Source organism: Pseudonaja textilis, chromosome 8, assembly GCF_049901715.1.
Source record: "Pseudonaja textilis isolate UNSWEBS1 chromosome 8, rPseTex1.2, whole genome shotgun sequence".
Classification (NCBI taxonomy): Eukaryota; Metazoa; Chordata; class Lepidosauria; order Squamata; family Elapidae; genus Pseudonaja; species Pseudonaja textilis.
In genome coordinates, this window is record NC_141997.1 from 17,294,199 (window position 1) to 17,315,710 (window position 21,512).

The window sequence follows — 21,512 nt, forward strand, 5'->3', positions numbered from 1 at the left end:
ATTCATACCATGGTCAACGAGACTTCCTGACTAGTAACTCCATTATGCTATAAAACTGTAGAAGGCCATTGAAGACCTGGAATTGCAGGAAACAAACAAATGATTTGATAACCCATAATAGTCAAGACCGTAAAGTCATTAACTCATTGGGTGACTTTGGTCAAAGTAGAATTTTAGGGAAGAAAATGTTCCTCTATACATTAGGAGAGTATGCTACAACTCTCAACCCTAGGCCAGTCTTCCCCAGGTATGAGATTAAGAAGATTAGTAGAAAGATATCTGACATAATGGGACTGGAAGAGTAGAAGCATTTAGAAGATGTGAATGTAAATGTCATATTAAGGAGAAAAGTTGCATTGATGCATTTTTGCAAAATAAAAAAAATTGTGCCTTAATGATTGTAGTTTCACTATAAGCCTTGCTTGTTAGCATTTTATGGTCTATAATTCATGGTTTAGCCGATTATGATTTGATAACCCATGATTATACAGATGAACTGTATGAATATCTATTTTGGACATAAATGCTAATAGTAGCAGCAAGAGTAACATGCTCTTCCATACAATAAAATAAGATATAAGGTGACCTCAGATTAATTCCATCAGACTGAGCTATAATTATAAATGCTTTAGCAGAAGTTGGTGATATTATCAAGCAATTTCAAGTGTACATCCAAAGAAATGAAGGGAGAAAGCAAAATGCATTCTGAATTAAGGTTCCCAGTAGCAAAATAATGATTTGAAAAAGTTGCAAACATTAGTTTCACAAGCATCAGAAACAAGATGGAAACAGTTATGAAAATGCCAACTAGCAAAATTATTTAAATGTTTAAAAATGAGGAAATGCACAGCTGATTTTCACTTGTGGTAAATTGGTTTAGCAAATTAAAGTAGCTAGATTATTATATAAATTCTCCAATATCACATTTGGAATGCATTCTCTTTGCACAAAATGATAATGTGATTTGTTGGGTTATGGTTCAGTAGGATGTGAAACTCAACCACTCTAGTTCATTCAGTGAACATAGTTAAATAAATATTGGCCTTGTGCAATATGTGAACCTATTTATATAGAGCCAGAAAAAGCAAATCCTCTTGATGGCATAGCATTCAATGGGAATGTTCCAAATGGTTTATCACTCTCTGTTCCTAGCTTAACACGGAGAGAATTTAGAATGTGTTGTGCTGTACAAGAGCCACACCTACTTCAGTAAATAGCAAAATGACTGTCACACTTAAATGAGAAGAAAACTGGTAAACTCTTACCTTTCATATTCTTCAAGAGAATATCCTGAGCTTACCTTGTAAAGGGAGCTCCTTGGACCTGGTGCACCACGTTGGAGCCCATGGATAAGTGCAGCCCGTACATTTGGGCAGGATTTTATAGGTTGATTGTGCTAAATGAATCACAAGATATAATTACTTACCTAATAAGTGCAAATTTGATAATAGCCATTCATGTGAATAGCTTGCCCCCAGTCACCTTGGAGTCAGCTTTTTCTTCCCTCAGGGTTGGGATTAGGACTTTTAAACTTAAATATCACAATCTTAAAAATCACAGTTATTTTTGTTACCAGTGCACTAATCCAAAACAAAATAGTTTTATGGTTAACAAAGATTTATGTGGGCCATTGATTGAATTTGCATGGAGCAATGAACTGAATTGCTATGATTAGTGTACTTGTTCAGGTGCTGGCCTAGTAACTAGGGGTCTCCAACCGTGGCAACTTTAAGACTTGTGGACTTCAACTCCCAAAATTCCTCAGTTGAGCAAAGCTGGCTGAGGAATTCTGGGAGTTGAAGTCCACAAGTCTTAAAGTTGCCAAGGTTGGTGAGCCCTGAACTAGAAGATTGAGTTCTAGTTTTACTTTCGGCATGAAAACTGAATGGGTGAATTTGGGCCTGTCACTCTCACTCAATCCAACTCACTTCGACTCCTTGACTTACAACAATTTGTCTAATGACCATTGAAAGTTACAACAGCACTGAAAAATGTGACTTAAGACTTACAACTGTTCACGCTTCTTCACAGTTAAACTGTTGTAGCACTCCCATGGTCACGTGATCAAAATATAGGTGCTTGACAACTGGTTCAGATTTATGATAGTTGCAGTGTCCCAAGTCATGTGATCACTTTTGCAACTTTCTGACAAGCAAAGGCAATGGGAAAGCCAGATTCACTTAACAATGATGTTACTAATTTAACAACTGCAGTTTACTTAACATCTGTAGCCATAAAATGGGACAAAACTCACTTAAAAACTGTCTTCCTAAGCAACAGAAATTTTGGGCTCAATTATAGTCATAGGTCAAGGACATGTATTAAGTACACTCACTGCCTTATAAAGTAATAAAGGCAGGATAAAAATCTAATAAATAATTATACTGCCATAAAATGCTCGTCCAGATTTTTTCAGCTCTACATTACATATTGTTTTCCATATTGTTGTCTCATTTCTCCTTTTTTCATCTTTCTACTATCTTCTCCTATTGGTTTCTTATGATTTATCAATTGTTGTTTGTAATTTATGATTAATGACTGTAACTATGAGACCAATTTCTTTGTGTTGTGTTACATGCAAAGTTATGGAATTAATTATAAACCAATCCATTATTCACCATTTAGAGACAAATAATTTGCTATCCGATAAACAGTTTGGCTTCAGGAAAAAATTGTCCTGTAATTTACAACTTTTGCACTGTAAAAATATTTGGACTACATGTCTTGACCAAGGTAAAACTGTAGATTTACATAGACTTTTATAAGGCTTTTGATACAGTAGTACATGATAAACTGCTGTTGAAACTGAATTTTTATGGCATTTCTGGGTTTTTGCATAAGTGGATTGCTGCCTTCTTATCTAACAGACTGCAGAAAGTCAAAATAGGGAACTTGCTGTCTAATCCTGCATCAGTTAACAGTGGTGTTCTGCAAGGCAGCATTTTAGAATCCACGCTTTTCCTGCTCTATATCAATGACTTATGTGATCAACTTAAAAGCAATTGTGTCCTTTTTGCCAATGATGTAAAATTATTTAATACTACAGATAATTCTGTTTTGCAAAGTGATCTCCATTATGCATCTGAATGGTCATCTATTTGGCAACTTCAAATTTCGATCAATAAATGCTCCATCTTACATATTGGTAAATGTAATCAGAATGTCAAGTATAAGCTAGATGGCATTGATCTAGCAGATGACCCTCACTTTGTTAAGGACCTAGGTGTGCTCATCTCTGACGATCTATGCTCAAAGTTCATTGTAACAGGATTATTAAAAAAGCACTAAAAGTTGTTAACTTAATTCTACGAAGTTTCTTTTCTGGAAACATTGTATTGCTAACTAGAGCTTATAAAACCTATGTTAGACCAATCTTGGAGTGCTGTTAAACTGTTTGGAATCCCTACCATATATCTGATATTAACACAGTCGAGTGGGCTCAGAAGTACTTTACGACAAAAGTTTTGCACTCTTCTGTACATAATCGAATTCCCTATGCTACTAGGCTTGAAATTCTTGGTTTGGATAACCTGGAACTGTGGCATTTGCAGTCAGACTTAGGTATTGCATACAAAATTGTACGTAGTAATGTTTTACCTGTAAATGACTTTTTCTGTTATAATTGCAATAATACGCTCACAAACAACCATGTGAAACTCACTATAAACCATTCTAAACTTGACTGTAAAAATGTGATTTTTGTAATACAGTTGTCAAAGTCTGGAATTCTCTACCTGATTCGATTGTCTCAGCTACAAATTTTCACAGTTTTAGTCATAACTTGACTTCTGTGGACGTCACTTCATATTTAGAGGTCTGTAAAGGAGCGTGCATAAGTGCACTAATGTGCCCTGTTATTTTATTTTTATATTATTCATTTTTGTTTAACAAATTATAAATAAAAATAAATTTATGATCTATGTGACTTATTACTTGCTGTTTATATGTACACTGTGAGCTTATGTATCAGAGACTTGGTGTTAATTCTTGGTGTATCCATCCAATCACACTTGGTCTCCAATAAAGAATTCTATTCAGTTCCATTCCATTCCGGAAATGATATTAGACATTCTAGTTTCAACAATTGTTAATATAATATTGATTATGATTATCTAAAAATAATTGTACCCAGACAACATACTGTTCGATTGAAATGGAATTTTTATATATTATACTAATAAAACAAACAAAACTTAAAAAAAAACAATTGTTAATGCAATATTATCCTGAAATAATTTCATTGAATGGTTTCATGCAGCTAATTTAACTCCAAGGGATCTATTTTCTGGGCATGTTTGGACCACCAAGAGTTCTAATGCTAATTAAAATAAGGGAGGAGAGCGGGGACACGATCTTGCTTTCAAAAACACAGGAAGAGCAACATGTCCTTCAGACTCTATTGAATTTAATTCCAAATAGGCTTGACCAATGGTGAAACACAATTGCAGCTTCAGTCCAGTAAAAAACGGAAGGTCACACATTGCATATGTAACTGTGCTCAATAAACACAAGATTATTAATAAGCCTTATTAATTAGTCTTACTAATTAATATTTCTTGACTGGGTTAATAATTATAGTAATAAAAATGTGAAAGCAGTATACAACACTGTTCCCTTTCTCCAGCTTGTCTATTTCTTCAAAATAAACATTAAAAACCCCAGAAAGACTTCATTTTTAGGGAAGGCTTTTAGAATGATACAGAAAAAAATCAAGAGGTACTTATTATCCAACAGTGAATCTATGCCATAAAAATAGATTAATTGTGCTATAATATGCCAAATTCTAGCTAGAACAAAACTTGGACAACTTTGACGGTCAGAATAAATTTGGCTAAAGCAACCAAAACTTACTGGGGAAGAATGTCCAATTTCTCCGCCCAAAGCCCAGACCCTATTTTGTTGCTATTCTCCTGAAATTTAAAGTCTCCTGAAACTTAGTTTTAAATTCTGCTCTGTTAATAGAGAGACAAGACAGGTATCATCATTAGGATAGAAAACTATCTTTACTGTTAAAAATTCTAGATTAGTTAAAAGCATAGCTGAGGTAAATAGGAAGTAATACTAGCCTTGTTTAGGAAAAGTCTATATTCTGTACCTTTTATGGTTTACAATTTTATACTACAGATAGTTCTTGACTTATGATTAATCACTTAATGATCATTTGAAATTAAAGCAGGTAATAGTACTTTTTTGCCCATAAAGCACTTTGGGTAGTCATAAAATGTTGTGTTCCCTTCCCCCGACCCCCACCCCACAATCATATTATTACATCTCCAGTGCTTGGCAACCAGTTTGCCTTTATGATTGTTGTAGCATTTGGAAGAATGGATTTGCGCTTACGATGGTGACATTTGCTTAATGACTGTGGTGATTTGCTTAATGACCACCACAAAAATGTCATCAAATTGGGGACAGTCTCAATTGCAGTCATAAGTCTGTAACTTACCTCAACTTATAACGAGAAATCCAGTCTCAATTTTAGTCATAACTCAAGGACTACCCGCAATATGAAAATGTTCCTTTTAATATACTGACAGAAATCTAATTATCTAATTACTAGTTATTTACAAACTTTACATATAGATCATGTTAGTTAAAAATGACCCTAGGTGAGCATTCAAAAATCCACAGTTAGCCCAGAATTATATATATGATGTAACCAAAATATTAAAGCATAATGAACAAGCTTTTGAGTGCCTCAGAATTGTTTTCAATCTGAATCTATCTATATATATATATAAGCAAAATACCATTCACACATTATCACAAAATCTCTAGAACCGGAAAGTCTACAAACTTGAAATTTGGCACTTATGTTCCTCTTGGCTTCTAGGTGCTCACTAAGAAAGGATTTTTCGAAATGACCATCAGAGCATTAGTATTTTGTATATTATTAACATGCTCTGATGCTAAGGAGTTCTACTCCCTCTCCCCACCTGAAAAGAAATCTGTTCCAAATGCAAAACACAAGAAGAGGAGAGGAGTTTCGGTTTCAGTTTCACAGCACCAAGCAGCTTTAGTTCAGAACAGTTAGGCTAAGACACACCTAGGCACCTTGCTGTCTCCTTGCTCACACAGCAAATACTGTTTCAGTTTCCAAACAGCCCTCAATTCTCTCACACACTGATGGGACACTAGCCAGATGAATACCGATGGATGCTGGTAAGCAGAGACAGAAATTTTTCCCCTTATTTTCCTCCCCCAAAACTAAGCCTTACCACATAGTTTCGTAGCGAAGCAGAATTATACTTTTTGTTAGATAACATTTCAATTGAGCAAAGTTTGATTCCATTTTAAAACCAAATTGTAATCACTTGTTTCTCTTAGATTATTGCTATGTTGCCAATAAGAATTTGAAAGTAAAATTGCACATTGAAGAAACTTTTGTCATGTTATTGAGCCTAGACCTTAGTAGCATAGATGAATATATTGTTTTAGCTGTTAATAATAATTACATATTGTGTTTGTAAAAGCAAAGGCCATGATTGTAAAGTTATGCATATTAATCAAGATTATTTTTCCAAAAATTATATAGACATACTTAGTCTATGGAAACTTGCTAGTATAGACTGAGTTTAGATACAGCCCTTCAAGAACAGAGCTAAAAAGACAGGTTGATTCCTTGCAAGATTATTAATGTGCAATTGTCCTGCAGTATTTCTTTCATGGAATTTTAGGGGAATCCTCTATTTATAATTGATTTCTCATTGTTTCTTCAACTTTTTCACCCTTTCCTTCAGAAAAATGAAATGGCAGCAAATTATAAGTTTTTAATATGCCATACTGTAATGATTGCGCTTTCACAGCCAGAGAAAGGAGAGATCTGTTGGAATTTCTTTTGGGCACCAAAAATCATCTGATTAGTCTTAGATATTGTGAGAAGAATCAGCTTATTAATACCAATAAACAAGTAACATTTAAGAATATTCATAAAGGCACACATTCAACATATCAAAACGTAAGACCTAAGTTAATTAATGGAAAATAATAACACAGTAGCCATGAGTAATTTTTTACTCAAGGCAGTGGCTGGTTTGGTAAGCTTAATTATGATTTACTCAATTATTTAAATAATGATTGATTCATAATTATGTGGACAATACATTGAACCATAAACTAACTGTAGGCTAATATGTGGTTCAGTAATTTGTAATTTGTGGTGTGGTATGCAAATACAGATATTAAAAAAACTTGTTTGCTAATACTGTAATTCTTGGTCAGACTCTTCAAATTAAGTTTTCTGCAGTGGTATTATAAGCCTGAAAGAAAATGGAATACACTAATTTTTTAACGTTGATAATCTCCTTAAATAATTGGTTAATAATAATTAAATTGTTAGAAATTAAAATAACACTTTATTATCAATAATATTTTCATTAAATGATCTGTATGTCTACAAATACTTATAATAGGATGGAGAAGTGTTTTTATTCAGGCACAGGGAAACAGGAACGTCTAAAATAGAAGATTATCTGAGTTGGTAATTTTGCATTTCCAGGAGCAATAATAAAGTAAGGTTTTTATATATGCATGCAACATCTGTGTATGTACAAATGGTGGAGCTTGATTGTGCTGCCATAAACACCGTCTCTGTTGTTTTGCTTCTCCCACGCTCCTCTCTGCACTTCAACTCTGCTGTCCTGTTCAACTATGAAGAGGATCATTTCAGTTCTGTTATCTAGATCAGCGTGTATCCAACCTTGGCAACTTTAAGACCTGTGGACTTCAATTTCCAGAATTCCCCAGCCAAAAGAAAGGAGCAAAGTTGGGAAAACTGGCAGCAGGTATTTCATGTTATAGCTAAACATTCATTAGCTTTTCAATCCGCAAATTGATAAATTCACACATATACAATATCCATATATTTGAAACTTTATTAAAAATATCGATTTAACAGAAAGGAAAAATATTTTTTTAGCTATAATAAAAAAGCAAATTGGGCACAATTCAAATCTGAATTCATGGCTTGGAAGTTCCTTCCTGTACTTGTTGGTCTACCATCCTCTTATAGCTTCTAAAAAAGCGATAGATAAACTGTGCAGTGATGCAACGCTATCATTTCCTTCCGTCCTTGTTTTGATATTTGCGTCTTCAAGGGTATGCATTAACCTGCATATGAATATGGTGGGATTCCTTTCACCCCAAGGCCAGTAATCTGTTTTTAAAAAATAGGATATGAACATGGTACTTTCAAAATTGTCACATCTTTCCTAATAAACTCAGTTTTTATTTCAAAAGCAAATATTTGCCTGCATATGTTCATTCATTTAATTAGATTTAAAGCGTTTCTGGCTCCCAGATGATATTGTATAGCTTACATCCAAGGACAGGAGACAAAAAAATAGTAAAAACAAAACAAAATAAAAAAGAATACACAAAACACCTCAAAACTCAAAACAAAATAACCACCAACCATTCTAATCCAGGGATGTCAAACTCGCATCATCACCGCGGCATCACATGACGTATCGGGAGTTTTTTACTCTTCGCTAAACCGGGCGTGGGTTTGACAGCCCTGTTCTAATACTAAACCCGAAAGCAAAATTAGGTATTTAAAGATATAACATTGAATCTGAAATGCTCAGTTGGATTCTTCGCAACACCCAAGCTGCTTCTTTTGTATGTACATTTTAAAAAATCATATTAAAACTTGACTTTTGTTAAAGTATGTTTTTTAAAAATGAATGCTGTTTAAAAAAAGATCTTAGTGAAAATTTAGCTTTTAAATCAGTCAGTTAAAACAAAGATCAAGGGAAGAGATTATTTGTAACCCAGGGTTGAACAGATTGAGTTAGAAAGAACCTGGTAGGTCTTCTAGTCCATCAGTTGCCAAGCAGTGGGCAACGAGAAAATTTTGGTGGGCCGCAGAGAAATCTCACCCCCAGAGCACCCTCCACAAAGCAATTAATCCAAGCTGGGCAGAAACACAAGACCGCTGCCGACATGGCCCGCGGGAACCCTCCCCGCCCATTCACTCCTTACCCAGCAAACTTGCCTACTAAATTGCTATTTTTCCTTTTTCCGACCATCAGCTGTTCTGCTGTGCCAGGAGATTTAGATTAGCTAGGAAGCAGGAAATGGTTGGATTTCTTGCTTTCTAGCTAGTCTTTAGATCTTCGGTTCTGCTTTTAAGCACAGCCGAACCTCCCTTAGGACTGAAGGTTCTATTATTCAGTGCAGACTCACAGCAAGCAAATTAGAGACTGAGCTAGCCGATGGCAGATTGATAGATCTCTAAATGAATCTGTGATTCTGTGAGCAATTCCATCTGCCTGCCTGCTTTGCCTGATTTGGGGTAAAAGTTGCTCTTTTTTAATAAGAAATGCAATAGTTATATAAATATTTATAATATTTACATACAAGCCATGCCCATCCAGTCACATGACCACCAAGCCACACCCACAAATTAGGTCACGCCCACAGAACCGATTACTGGTCCCTGGGATTTAAAATTATGAGTTTGGTGGTCCCTGAGGTCCAAATGGTTGGCGACCCCTGTTCTAGTCCCACCCCACGCCCAAGTAGGAGACCCTACACCATTTCTGATAAATGGCAGTCCAGTCTCTTCTTGAAAGCTTCCAGTGATGAAGCTCCCGCAGCTTCTGAAGGCAAGCTGTTCCATCAGTTGATTGTTCTCACTGTCAGAAAAATTCTCCTTATTTCTAAGTCCTTGACTCTGAGCTTGGTTGTTTTCTTGTAGACATTTCAGTACCCAACTAGTATCATTATCAGTGCTCTGCCTTCTCCACCAGTGTACTGATGATACCTAGTTGCGTGATGAAATGTCTGCAAGAAAACAGCCAAACTCTGAGAATACCAAGAACCTCACATTAAATCAAAAACACTGAATTTGATTAGTGAGGGGTGGTAGTAAAAATTATTAGAATAGTTGCCATCTTGACTTTATTGACCCCCAGATGCCCCTCAGTTAAATTAACCAAATGCTTCTCCCCGCAACCACTGTATCATGCATATCATGATTTCAAATGCACCGCAGCTCTCTGATTACCTTGAAAACACCACCAGCCTGAGGTTGTCTTGTGAGAGACTCCTCCAGTCCAGCAGTCGCTGAAGTGACATACAGTTCTGAATAATCATATCCACCAAAAGAACAAGAAGTTGTATTGTCTACAGGCAGCTTCACTGTCTGAATTCTTTTTCCTGTTAAAATAAATCAGGTTGTTTCCTTAACAAAGGCCAGCAGGCTAGCGGAGTGGAACCAATACATTTCCCTCCTTAAATCTGGAAAAAAGTAAACACCCATTCACCAAAAATGAGGGAGTGAGGGCTGCAAATGGTGTGCTAGAATCTATGTGCAAATCTGCAGGTTGCACACTCCATCCTAAAGAAATAAAAGGTAGGACCTAAAGCTGGAAAAAAGAGCTTCATAGTCTTTGTCATTTTTCAAAGGCAAAATACGGATTGGATGCATTGTGCATGAATGTGATCCATTTGTGAGAAACGGGCCTTTTGAACCAGTTGTCTGATTGTCCTTTCACTATGTAAGGTAGGAATATTGTATGCTGAATGCCAGACGATGGAATGGGATAACTCGCCACAGCCAACTCAGCCTGGCCAACTCGTCAGGGGACAACTCACCAAGGGACAATTTAACAATTGTATTTAATTATTTAAAATAAATATAAAATATTTTAATTTTTGTGCTCTACATGAGCAAATGAATATTCTGGAACAAATAAAACACAAATATTGTGTTTGCTCCAGACCCCTTACACCAACCAGCTTGACCTCAGGAAAGAGAGGTGGACTATCAGTGGATTCCCCAGCCCACTCCCTACAATTGCTAACCTGTTTCAGGATCTATACGGATTACCCGTCCTCCAGCATAACAGGCCACCCAAAGCTTCCCCTCTGTATCAATACACATCCCATCAGGAATGGAATCTTCCTTTTCCAATTTGTACATGCTCCTGCGGTTGCCTGAAGAAAAGACATTGAAAGACATTACAAGCTAAGCCACACTTTTCCCAAGTAATATTTTTACAAGAAGAAATGCAAAGGAAAACATCATCAACTTATTTATCTTGGTAGGAGTCCTTGGGTTCATTCTAAACTGTAAATAGGAGTCTTAGAGAACCAGGGTTTTATTTGTAATGTAATATTGTAGCAAAAGGATGGCCAGAAGTCAACTTCTCTGAATTACTGACACTATCTTCCAGCATGTATGTTTATCTTAAATGGGTAAGATTAACTGTACTGCATACATGGAAAAACAAATATGGACGAGAAATTTGTTTTGGGGTATCAAGCTCAATTTAGCATGGATGTGCTGTATCTATGACAGTGGATCCATTGATCTGTGCAGGGCTATGTTCCTGAAATGGCCTAGCTGAATGTTTTCTCCTTGTAGCTATGCTATTTATTTGTTTATTTAATTGTGATGCCACCCATCTCCCCTATTAAGTGACCCTGGGTGGCTTACAGCCATGATACCTGGCTCACCCAGGAGCATGATACCTGGCTCACCCCCTCTAAAAGAGGATGGGTTTTTTTTCATTGTTCAATTCCCCCCCACCCCCAGAATAATTTATACATTTGTTTTGATTAACTGTAGTTTTTACCTTTATACTACAGAATAAAACAATGTTATTATGGTAAGCAATCACAAAATGGCAAAGGGAGACTTTGGGTCTGCTTAGCAGTAGCTAAAAAAGGAGAAGAGATAAGAGCATACATGACACCGTTGGCTGTAAAAGGTCAGAAAATAGAGCAGTGATATTAGTGCTTACTGTTTTCTTTATTAAAGAGAGCACGTTTTGTATGGGCTGCACCACGCATCTTAAAAGAGGCCTATCACAAAATGCATACCTCCTAAAAATATTAAAACCCTGGATCTTTTGGAAGGCTCAGAATAGCTGCTTCAAAGGCTTCTCCAACGCTGTGCATGTATATACCTGCAATGATGACACTCTAGCGTGGCTATTGGTGAAGTGAAGCCATTGCATGCATGAACAACCAGATGACCACAGCTGGGGAAACCTTTAGAATCAGACACCTCACACTTCTGGAGTTAAGGAGTTGCAAGCAGATGTGTGCTATGTTGTGCTTTATGTTAATGTTGTGTTTTGTGTGTTGTGATGTGTTGTGGTGTGGTGTGTTAATACACATAGATTATATCTCATCCCCTATCCTTGTGATAGGGAAAACTATGTTGCTGAAACTACAGTCATTTCTAATATGCCCAATGAAAGTTAAAGTTGTGCTTTTAAACAGTTGTAAGAGATGTAAACATGTAAAATCAATTGGATGTTTACATAAAATGAAGTGACTCCAAGCATTCTATTACAATAGAATGTGTGTGCCTAAGACTACAACTCATAGTCTTCCAGTTTCTAGCCTGGTCCCTAAACCACTACACCAAGCGTGGGAGAGAGAGAAAAAGCAACATTTTTAAAATGGTGTTCAAAAAACCATTTTTTTATGCATTTCAAAACATGGAAAGTAGGCATACACAGCTTCCCGGTTTGCAGGTCATAATCAAAGGCATCCACGCGATAGGAAAGGCTGTCGATGTAGAAGAAGGTTCTGTGATCCAGAGACCAATCCAAACCATTGGAGATGTCCACCTGGTCAAAATGTTTCACCACCGAATGGTTGGGAAAGAGAGTGTAGAGCGAGCCCTGGTGTCGCTCAACCACCGCAGGACGAATCTCCTGAGACATCGTACCTGTGAGAACCAGAGAATTAGCAGGGAAAGATAACAGAGCACAGCAGGAGGAAGAAAAGATGGTAGTTGGATGTCACCTTTCCTAAGACAGAACGGAAAAGTAAGGGGAGTGGACAAATCACATCTTTTCATGACCACAAAATGCTGAGGTGCTCATTCAAGGTTCACGGATGCTACTTGGTAGCTAACAGATAACAGATAATCAAGAGTTGGAAGGGACTTTGTAGGTCATCTAGTCCAACCCCCCGGCCAAACGGGAGACTCCACACCATTTCTGACAAATGGCAGTCCAATCTCTTCTTGAAAGTCTCAAGTGATGAAGCTCCCACAACTTCCGAGGGCAAGCTGTTCCACTGGTTGATTGTTCTCACTGTCAGAAAGTTTCTCCTTATTTCCAGGTTAAATCTCTCCTTGTTCAGTCTCCATCCATTATTCAAGAGCTACATCTCTTCCTCCACAACTTCCTTACCTACGTCTTTAAAAGCAGATGCCAAAACAAATGCCAAAAGCCTTTCAGCTGTTAGGATGATTATATAGGATGATGTTTTTTCTGTGTCGACCCAAACTGCAGAATTTCAAAACCAGAAAGGAGAGCTCAGCCTCTTTCTTTGACCTTTCTTAGAACTTCCTCTCCTGAAATTCTGGCAGATGTTCTAGCTCAGGGGTCTCCAACCTTTAAGACTTGTGGACTTCAATTCCCAGAATTTCTCGGCCAGCACTGGCCGAGAAATTCTGGAAATTGAAGTCCATAAATCTTAAAGTTGCCAAGGTTGGAGACCCCTGTTAATCTAGCTGACTAAAAGAGAAGATAGATAAAATGCTTCAGCTTCGCCTCATGATTAATTGGGACCAATCAGCTTCTTTTCTTCTCAGTGGCCTGTCCATAATATAAATACAAGTATTCTTCGACTTACAGCATTTCATTTAGTGACCATTTGACATTACAATGGCACAGGGGAAAAAATGACACATGACCATTTTTCACACTTATAGCCATTGCAAGATCCCCATGGTCAAGGACAGATGCTTGGCAACTGACCCATATTTATGATGGCTGCAGAGTCCCAGGTTCATGCTTTTACGACTGTCTGACAAGCAAAATCAATGGGGAAGTCAGATTCCCTGGATAACCAGGTTACTAACTTAACAACAGTAGTGATTCACTTAGTAACTATGGCAAGAAATGTCATAAAATGGAGCGCAATTCATTTAACCATTTCATTTAGCAACAGAAATTTTGGCCACTGTTTTGATCATAAGTTGAGGGCTACCTGTATGCATAAATATGAAAACTGAGCCTGTCTTTTAATCTTTCTATGTATAAAATGCAATTGTTAGGCAAGGAATGGTGCTATTAAACTCTAATCATAATCAAATTGGAAGACATATTTTAAACTCAACAAATAATTCCCTCAACACCGTTCAACTATTTATAAATTCTGCACTATTATTGTTAATCTTCTTGTCACTCTTTATCACCCATCCTCTCCCACTTGTGACTGTATTACTGTAACTTTGTCGCTTGTATCCTTACGATTTATATTGACTGTTTCCTATTATGATTTGATTGCTTATTGTACCCTATGACTATCATTAAGTGTTGTACCTGATGATTCTTGACTCTTGACAAATGTATCTTTTCTTTTATGCACACTGAGAACATTTGCACCAAGACAAATTCCTTGTGTGTCCAATCACACTTGGCCAATAAAGAATTCTTTCTTTCTTTCTTTCTTTCTTTCTTTCTTTCTTTCTTTCTTTCTTTCTTTCTTTCTTTCTTTCTTTCTTTCTTTCTTTCTTTCTTTCTATCTATCTATCTATCTATCATAAATATGAAAACTGAGTCTGTCTTTTAATCTTCCTATGTATAAAGTTCAATTTTTAGGCAAGGAATGGTGCTATTAAACTCTAATCATAATCAAATTGGAAGACCTATTTTAAACTCCATAAAGCCAGGGGAGTCTTGTAGTACTTTTTCAGACTATGACACATTTTATTAAAAGAACTAAGCTCTCATAAATGGTAGGTAGTTCATTTAATCATAGATAGGGATTGGATAAACTACAGGATTTAAACCAGGATGAGGTGAGGAGAATGGAAGATAAGTTTGTTTTGCAGAAGTAGATTACCTGTGAAACAAATTACAAGTACCTTGTAAATTAACAATTTAATGCCTTAATATTGTTTGCTGAAATTTTCTATGGCGATAGAAATAGTCCCTGAGTAGGCTTGAGTAAAAAAAAGTACAGGAAAGATTTTAAAATTAAAACAATTGATTTCAAATTCAAGCTCCATTGAAAATATGTTTTTATGGACAAAAGAAAAATGTACCAGCACCTGGAACTGGGTAGGCAGATAGGATCATATGCACACAGCACAACAAGTAACTATAATAGTGGCAGAGTTGATATACAACTCCTGGTCAATGAAATTTGCAGCAAACCACAGTGACACCAAAAAGATGTCCCAGAATGACATTATCCTAAAAGGCTACTATTATATGCTTATAATCTGATGCAAATACATAAGCCACAAGATTTGACTTAGACATTGCCAAAAATTCTTCATCGTTTGTCCATTCCATCCATCAAATAGAATTAATCAAATAGTGTGTTTAATGAAATGGAAGTGTAAATGTAGGACCTCATTTTCTCCTCAGCAAGTCAGCCTTCCCTATGGAAAGAGCAGCAGAGAGCAAGGTTCTACTGCAGGGAACTAGAAACTACCATCTTACAAAGGATACAATTTCTTGAGGAAAAAAAATGAATATTTTTTAATGGATTGAATTAAAACCTAGTTACCTGCAATTAGTCTTCCTGCAGGATCCACTTTCCCATCATTGAATCGGTTGTTGGGTTTATCCTTCTCCACATCAGTAATTGTGGTAATGGATTTCTTTTTCCAGTCGAGAGCTGCAAACTGGGTTCCCTTTGTAATAATGTAGCCTCCAGATTTACGAAGTGATACAGTGCTCACTGGGGCATCTGGAAACAACATTAAGGAGATTAGGAGGGATTAAGGAGAGAAAAAATGGTAGTAGCAAAAAAATAATAACTGTATACCTAACCATTTTGATAACTTTCCTTTGAAAGTTATAATGTAATGTTTCACAATAGCCAGCCTGATCCTCCATCCACGATACCATGATGGTTTTTAGTGGTATTCAACTATTAACATGCTTCTTTCTATCACTTAACCTTTAGAACATTAAATATTCAAGAACAAAGGCAAACATTTGGCTTATTAAAATGAAACTGTTTTACTTACCCACAGAAATACTTTGTACTTCTTTAGTAAGAGAATTCCACCGATGGACCTTTTGGCCAGTTATATCTACAAACAGAAGGGAATTTTCTTTTTCCTCCCATACAGGCGACTCTCCAATCTTGCAGTTCACTGGCACAATGCATTCAACTTTGACAGACGACATTGTGTCTTGTTTTCCAAAAGCAATTCAGGAATGAACGCAAATGTTACTTTAAATTGGATATCTGAAAAACTGGATATCTTTATAGACTTCAATAGCAGCTAAATATAGACCAAAAAGACCTTTGGTTGTTCAGCTGAACAGAATTTCAATCATTAATCTGATGATTTAAAGTACAATTCCAAAACTTTACTCAATCAGTTGCCTCTGCTTTTCCCTGGCTTCCAAAATCTCCCCAAACTGGTATTGCTAATCTTAATGGCAACTATTATCTTCACAGTTAAACATTGCCAAATTCCTGCTGACAAACGGTTTGTGTGTGTATGTGCGCGCCTGCAAATACTAACAAGTAGGTCAAACTTCAAAAGATCTTCAGTCAGCATTCTTTTTAAAATGCTTCCCTGCTAAGGAGAAGAGAGAAAAAAAGAAGGTATTGCATATTGCTACGATGTTAGTTCAGTGGAAATGTTCTGTGCAAATGCATGAAAACTAACTTAAGAGGCAGCAGACATTGCACTTTAAAAAATGGGCACATCTGCTGACATTTAACATTACTAGGCTATATGATTTCATTAAGCTCAACATGCTTTCTCAATAACACTTTGGCATAGAAACATTACAGGTAAAAACTTTACTGTGTCAAATGTATGTGGAAAAAGCTATATTGGCAAAACAAAAAACAAAAAACACTGAGCCAGAAGGATTTTGCAGAGATCAAGATTCAAAAGGCAAAATATTATTCTGAGTACATCGAAGTACACATGTAGTGTCTTATAATCTTACACCTAAATCAGTGTTTCTCAACCTTGGGAACTTTGGGAACAGCCAGCATGGGGAATTCTGGGAGTTGAAGTCTGCACCCTTAAAGTTCCCAAGGCTGAGAAACACTGACCTAAACCAAATGTGTCTTTTACTGGGATTATATAAACATCCTTGGGAGCCAGCCAAGGATGCTATGGGAACGTGCAGCTGTTCAATATATGCCCTTTGTACAGACCTACAGTATTAGTGAATTAATTGTTTAGTGTGTCCTGAAGTCCTGATCTATGGCTTGTGTTATGGTTCCAACAGTCATGCAATCACAGAATATAGGACTCAATAAGATATGACTAACTAGATGTAATGCAAATATGAACATACATTCTGGTGTAGTAATTAAGGCATCAAGCTAAAAACCAGAAGACTCTGAATCTAGAACTATATTGGGCACAAAGCCAGCTGGGTGACCTTGGGCCAGTCACTTTCTCTCAGTATTAATTTGTTTATTTGTTTGTCAAACATGTACAAGATAACAAGTATAGGTATGAACTTAAACAAGAACCAAGGAAGTAAATACAGATAAAGGGGGACAGTAAGAAAGTAGGCACGCTTATGCACACACCCCTTTAAGGACCTCTTAGGAATGGGGTGAGGTCTACAATAGACAGTTTGAGGTTGAAGCTGTGAGGGGTTGAGGCTGTATTACGAAAGAGCCAACCACAAACCACCCCTAAAAATAAAACTGCAGGAGTCCTGACAAGAGTCTAAGAATCAGGAAGAAAAATATATAGAGATAGGAAATCCGAACGAAGTACACATGCACAAGGTTGGTATTGTTTTAATGTATTTGGTATAACCTGCTTGAGAATTCTGCCGGACAGGGAAACTTAGAATATCTGACCGCTTTAATAAAAACCAGGATTGTTTTACATGGCTACTAAAAATTAGATACATCGGTTCGAGCTACCATATTGCACTGAAATCCGAACGCTCAGTAGCAGTAAAGAGCTATTTAAAACACGGGACTTTTCTTGAACGTGGAGCCCAAACATTGCAAACAAATATGAACACTGGACTAAATCTACCCTTTAGGCCCTGCGGGGAATTAGTGTTCTAAATTCAATTATTTCTCTGCACCACGTTGATGCTGGTCAACTGCACAGGCAGCGAGAGCGAGAGAGAGGGAGAAAGAAAATATCTTCAAGCTGCAAAAAGAGCACTTCTCCGAAGGGCTACAGGTGTGTGCGTGCGGGGGGCAGAAAGAAAGAGAAAGCAAAATGCTGCCTTAACATAGAATAACAGAGTTGGAAGGGACCTTGGAGGTCATCTAGTCCAACCCTCTGCTCGAGCAGCCTTTATTAAACTGAAGCTTTCGTTCCCCGCGAGTGGGAAGCCCCATGAATCCCAGTTTCTCTCTTCACTAGCGACAAAGACATGCGGAGTACGAAGATCTTCCCTGCTCAGTTTCGGGGAGAAAGCGAACTGGAAGTAACATTGAGGATGGGACGCTGATCCTTACCACCCAGAGGTCTCCAATCTTGGCAACTTTAAGACTTGCGGACTTCAACTCCCAGAATTCTCCAGCCAGCAGCTGCGTTGGAGAATTCTGGGCGTTGAAGTCCACAAGTAAGTTGGCAAGTTTGGAGAGCCTTGCGAGCATCACCCTCCAGGCTGAATCTGTCTGTGAAAAGAAAGCTTTGAAGCCCCTTCTCGGGATCCCGGAAAGTAAGATAATGCTGCTCTTTCCCCGGCCGACGTCACAGATGGCCTAGTCGTAGGAGGAAGCGCAGGGATGGGGCGCCGCCTTCGTGCCGCGCTGGCCGAGCCTCCCGTGACCCACCCGTGACTTACCCGCGACGGGCGGGGGGCGGGGGGGGCTGCAGCGGTGATGAAGCTCTGGGTCGAGGACAGCGACTGGGAAAGGCCCTGACCACTTGCTCTCCTTCTCTGTGAGCGTCGTTGAGTTATTCTTGTTACAACTACTACGCCCGGGAGCAGAAAGTATCGATTTTCTTAACGCCGCGATTTCAACTTTGGAAGTTAGGCATTCTTACTCCGAGGAAGAAGCGGCTCTGCTTAAAGTGCCTCAAACTGTGATCTCGCCCGCCATTTGCAATCTCTGTCCCTGCCCCTCTTTTCACGAGAGGCAAATACACGCGAAGTGCGAAGGTCGTCCCTGCTCAATTTTGGGGAGAAAGGGAATGTCAAGCAACGTTGAAGATGGGACGCTATTCCTATCACCCATCCATCTCCAGGCTACTTATAACTAATAGGCTAGTACACGATTAAAAATACCGGTTTGGCAACACAATTTATTTCCCCCTTCTTAATTATGTTCCTCAATTATACTTAATTAGTTTTCCCCACCTTTTAAATTATATTACACTATATAATATAATTATATATTATATTTGAGCAGGGAAGGATCGAAAAACCCAAAAAGCAGGAGCAAGTTTAAGCTGAGGGACTGTAAACTCTTTTGACATTTCGAGCAAAATCTTGGTTCATCAACTTGTAGTTTGAAATGCATAAATATGTCCTTAGGATGCTTGGCTGTGGTTGGTAAAACCAAGGCTAGTAAACAAGGCAACATCTGTAAGCTGCTTATCTTTTATTTGATAAGTGTCCTGCAATTTGTTTAAAGCAGCTTTTCAATAATTGTAATGCTGAGCAGATTAAATTGAGATTGTATGACTGGATTCACATATTTAAGTAATTTTGTTTGCTTAAATTACATTTCTGTATTGACCAGGTTCAAACTGAAACCAAATATATCCCTTAATTCCAGCTATTTACTTTCATTGTCTGACCAGATTGGTCTCTTATGCTAAGTAAGATGCCTTTAATTACGATTCAATACACACCTCAACTGTTGGGTTTGCATAATAAAACTATAAATCATGATTTAAAATTATACTGTTTAAACCAATTACATTACAGTTTAGGAAAATGTGTAAACCAGGTCACTTAGCTGATTTCTAGACCAAGAGGAAAACCGAAGCTAAATTAGACAAAATATTTTTTTTCTTTCTTGGAGGAAGCATCGTATGGATAGGTCAAACCTGCTTAACCTGATGAAGATGAAGGACAAAATAAGGAGTAGCTTCCCTTAACCATTAAGTTATATCCTTGAGTTAAGCATTGGGAATTAATGTGGCATAGTACATGTGCTATTATGCTACTCCACCCAGTAGTCAGGTTTGGAAGCTTACCTGGCACTTTCCTTATTATCCATGCCTGGAATGCCTGACATTTTGGATTTGTGAAACTGGAATTTGAGACTAAGGCATGTTACGTGGAAGAGTATGAGATGGTTATGTGCATGGTCCTAGGATTAGCATGATTTGAAAATTAGCAGGATTTTCACTGCACATTAAAACTATTAGGGTTATCTGTAGCTTGGAATGGATTTAATGTAACATGGGGCTGGGACATCTGTAAGTTCTTCTGTAACAGGAAAGCAGGTAGCAAAGTAGTTGATAGTAGCTGCTAAGAGGTTTGAACATTACTCTTTCTTGATACAGGATGAATGTGCAGATTTTCCTTCCCTGTGATATTTTACAAATCATTATCTGTTTTATGGTCTGCTAAGTCTACTACTGGCTTTAAACTTTCCATTTCCAGTAACTTTTGCCAAATGGCCAATGATAAAATATTCTGAGGGTTGTAATACAGCAGTATATGTAGAGGCATATGTTTTTATCTCTGCAGGATATAACCCTTCCAAGGTTAAAATTTGAGAACAATGATTGTACCGTACAGACTTCCAGAAAATTAGTCATAAATCATTCAAGAGTGCAAAACTCATTATATTATTAAACTAAAAGCTAGAAATCAGCATTGCTTGTGTTGCTTGTTTAAAAAAAATAACCCTCACCTCCAATAGCTGCTTTATGCGCCATTGAGCTGTTACATAATTTCCAATTTCTTTATTCTAATACTGTGTATTTTTTTCTCCTTAGCACGAAAATTCCTTGGATAGAGCAAGTGATCAGAAAGAGCGCGGTCTGAAGACCAGATTTTTATCAAGTGGCGCATTCTAGTAATTTAATACTGTATTACACAACTGTTACACACAGACAGGTATACTATATGTGTAACTGAGTTAGCTAAAAGAAAACTTCTAATTTAATGCAGAAAGCCATCAGAAAAACAGAACAAATTACAAATATTTTGCTTTTGTTTCCATTAACAGACTATTTATTATTTATTTATACTTCATATTTCTAAATGACCCATCACCCTCAAGGAGGGTAAAAATTAACATTAGAAATTAAAAATTAAATTAGGGTTAAAAAGATCAAAATTAAAAAGAATAATGACAGTTAAACATAAAAAAAGAGGACAGAATACTAAAATGGCCATATGGTGTTAAGATTATAACAGGAAGGGGGACTCTTAGGGACTAGCCAGCCCCATGGTTGCATAGTCCTTTGTATTCCCCACTGGGGCTTTTCACACCTCTGGGAGCAAGATATTCCACAAACCAAGGGCGGTGGCAAAGTCTCTCTTCTTATTCCCCACCAGTCAAAATTCTTTGACTGACAGCTCTGTAGCATACCTTCCATGCCTAATCAGCCAGAAGGGCTGATGAGATTTGGCAACGCTGGTTTTGTAGATAGCTTTATAGGTGATGGC

General features: G+C 37.3%; 1 protein-coding gene across 4 annotated transcripts; it reads right to left on the reverse strand.

Moving 5' to 3' along the window:
• Positions 1 to 7,856: 7,856 nt before the first annotated feature.
• Positions 7,857 to 20,054, reverse strand: RGN (regucalcin). Of its 4 annotated transcripts, none has more exons than XM_087938423.1 (7): positions 19,937 to 20,054; positions 15,956 to 16,123; positions 15,490 to 15,672; positions 12,473 to 12,688; positions 10,810 to 10,941; positions 10,010 to 10,161; positions 7,857 to 8,155 (listed from the first exon to the last, which is right to left on the reverse strand). In XM_087938423.1, the coding sequence occupies exons 2-7, from the start codon at positions 16,116 to 16,118 to the stop codon at positions 8,105 to 8,107; spliced, it is 897 nt and encodes a 298-aa protein (XP_087794549.1). In that variant the 5' UTR covers positions 16,119 to 16,123; positions 19,937 to 20,054; the 3' UTR covers positions 7,857 to 8,104. The 4 variants fall into 4 exon arrangements, with proteins under 4 accessions (XP_087794549.1, XP_026563278.1, XP_087794548.1 ...); XM_026707493.2 differs by lacking the exon at positions 19,937 to 20,054 and adding an exon at positions 18,726 to 19,127; XM_087938422.1 differs by lacking the exon at positions 19,937 to 20,054 and adding an exon at positions 18,929 to 18,996.
• Positions 20,055 to 21,512: the final 1,458 nt, after the last annotated feature.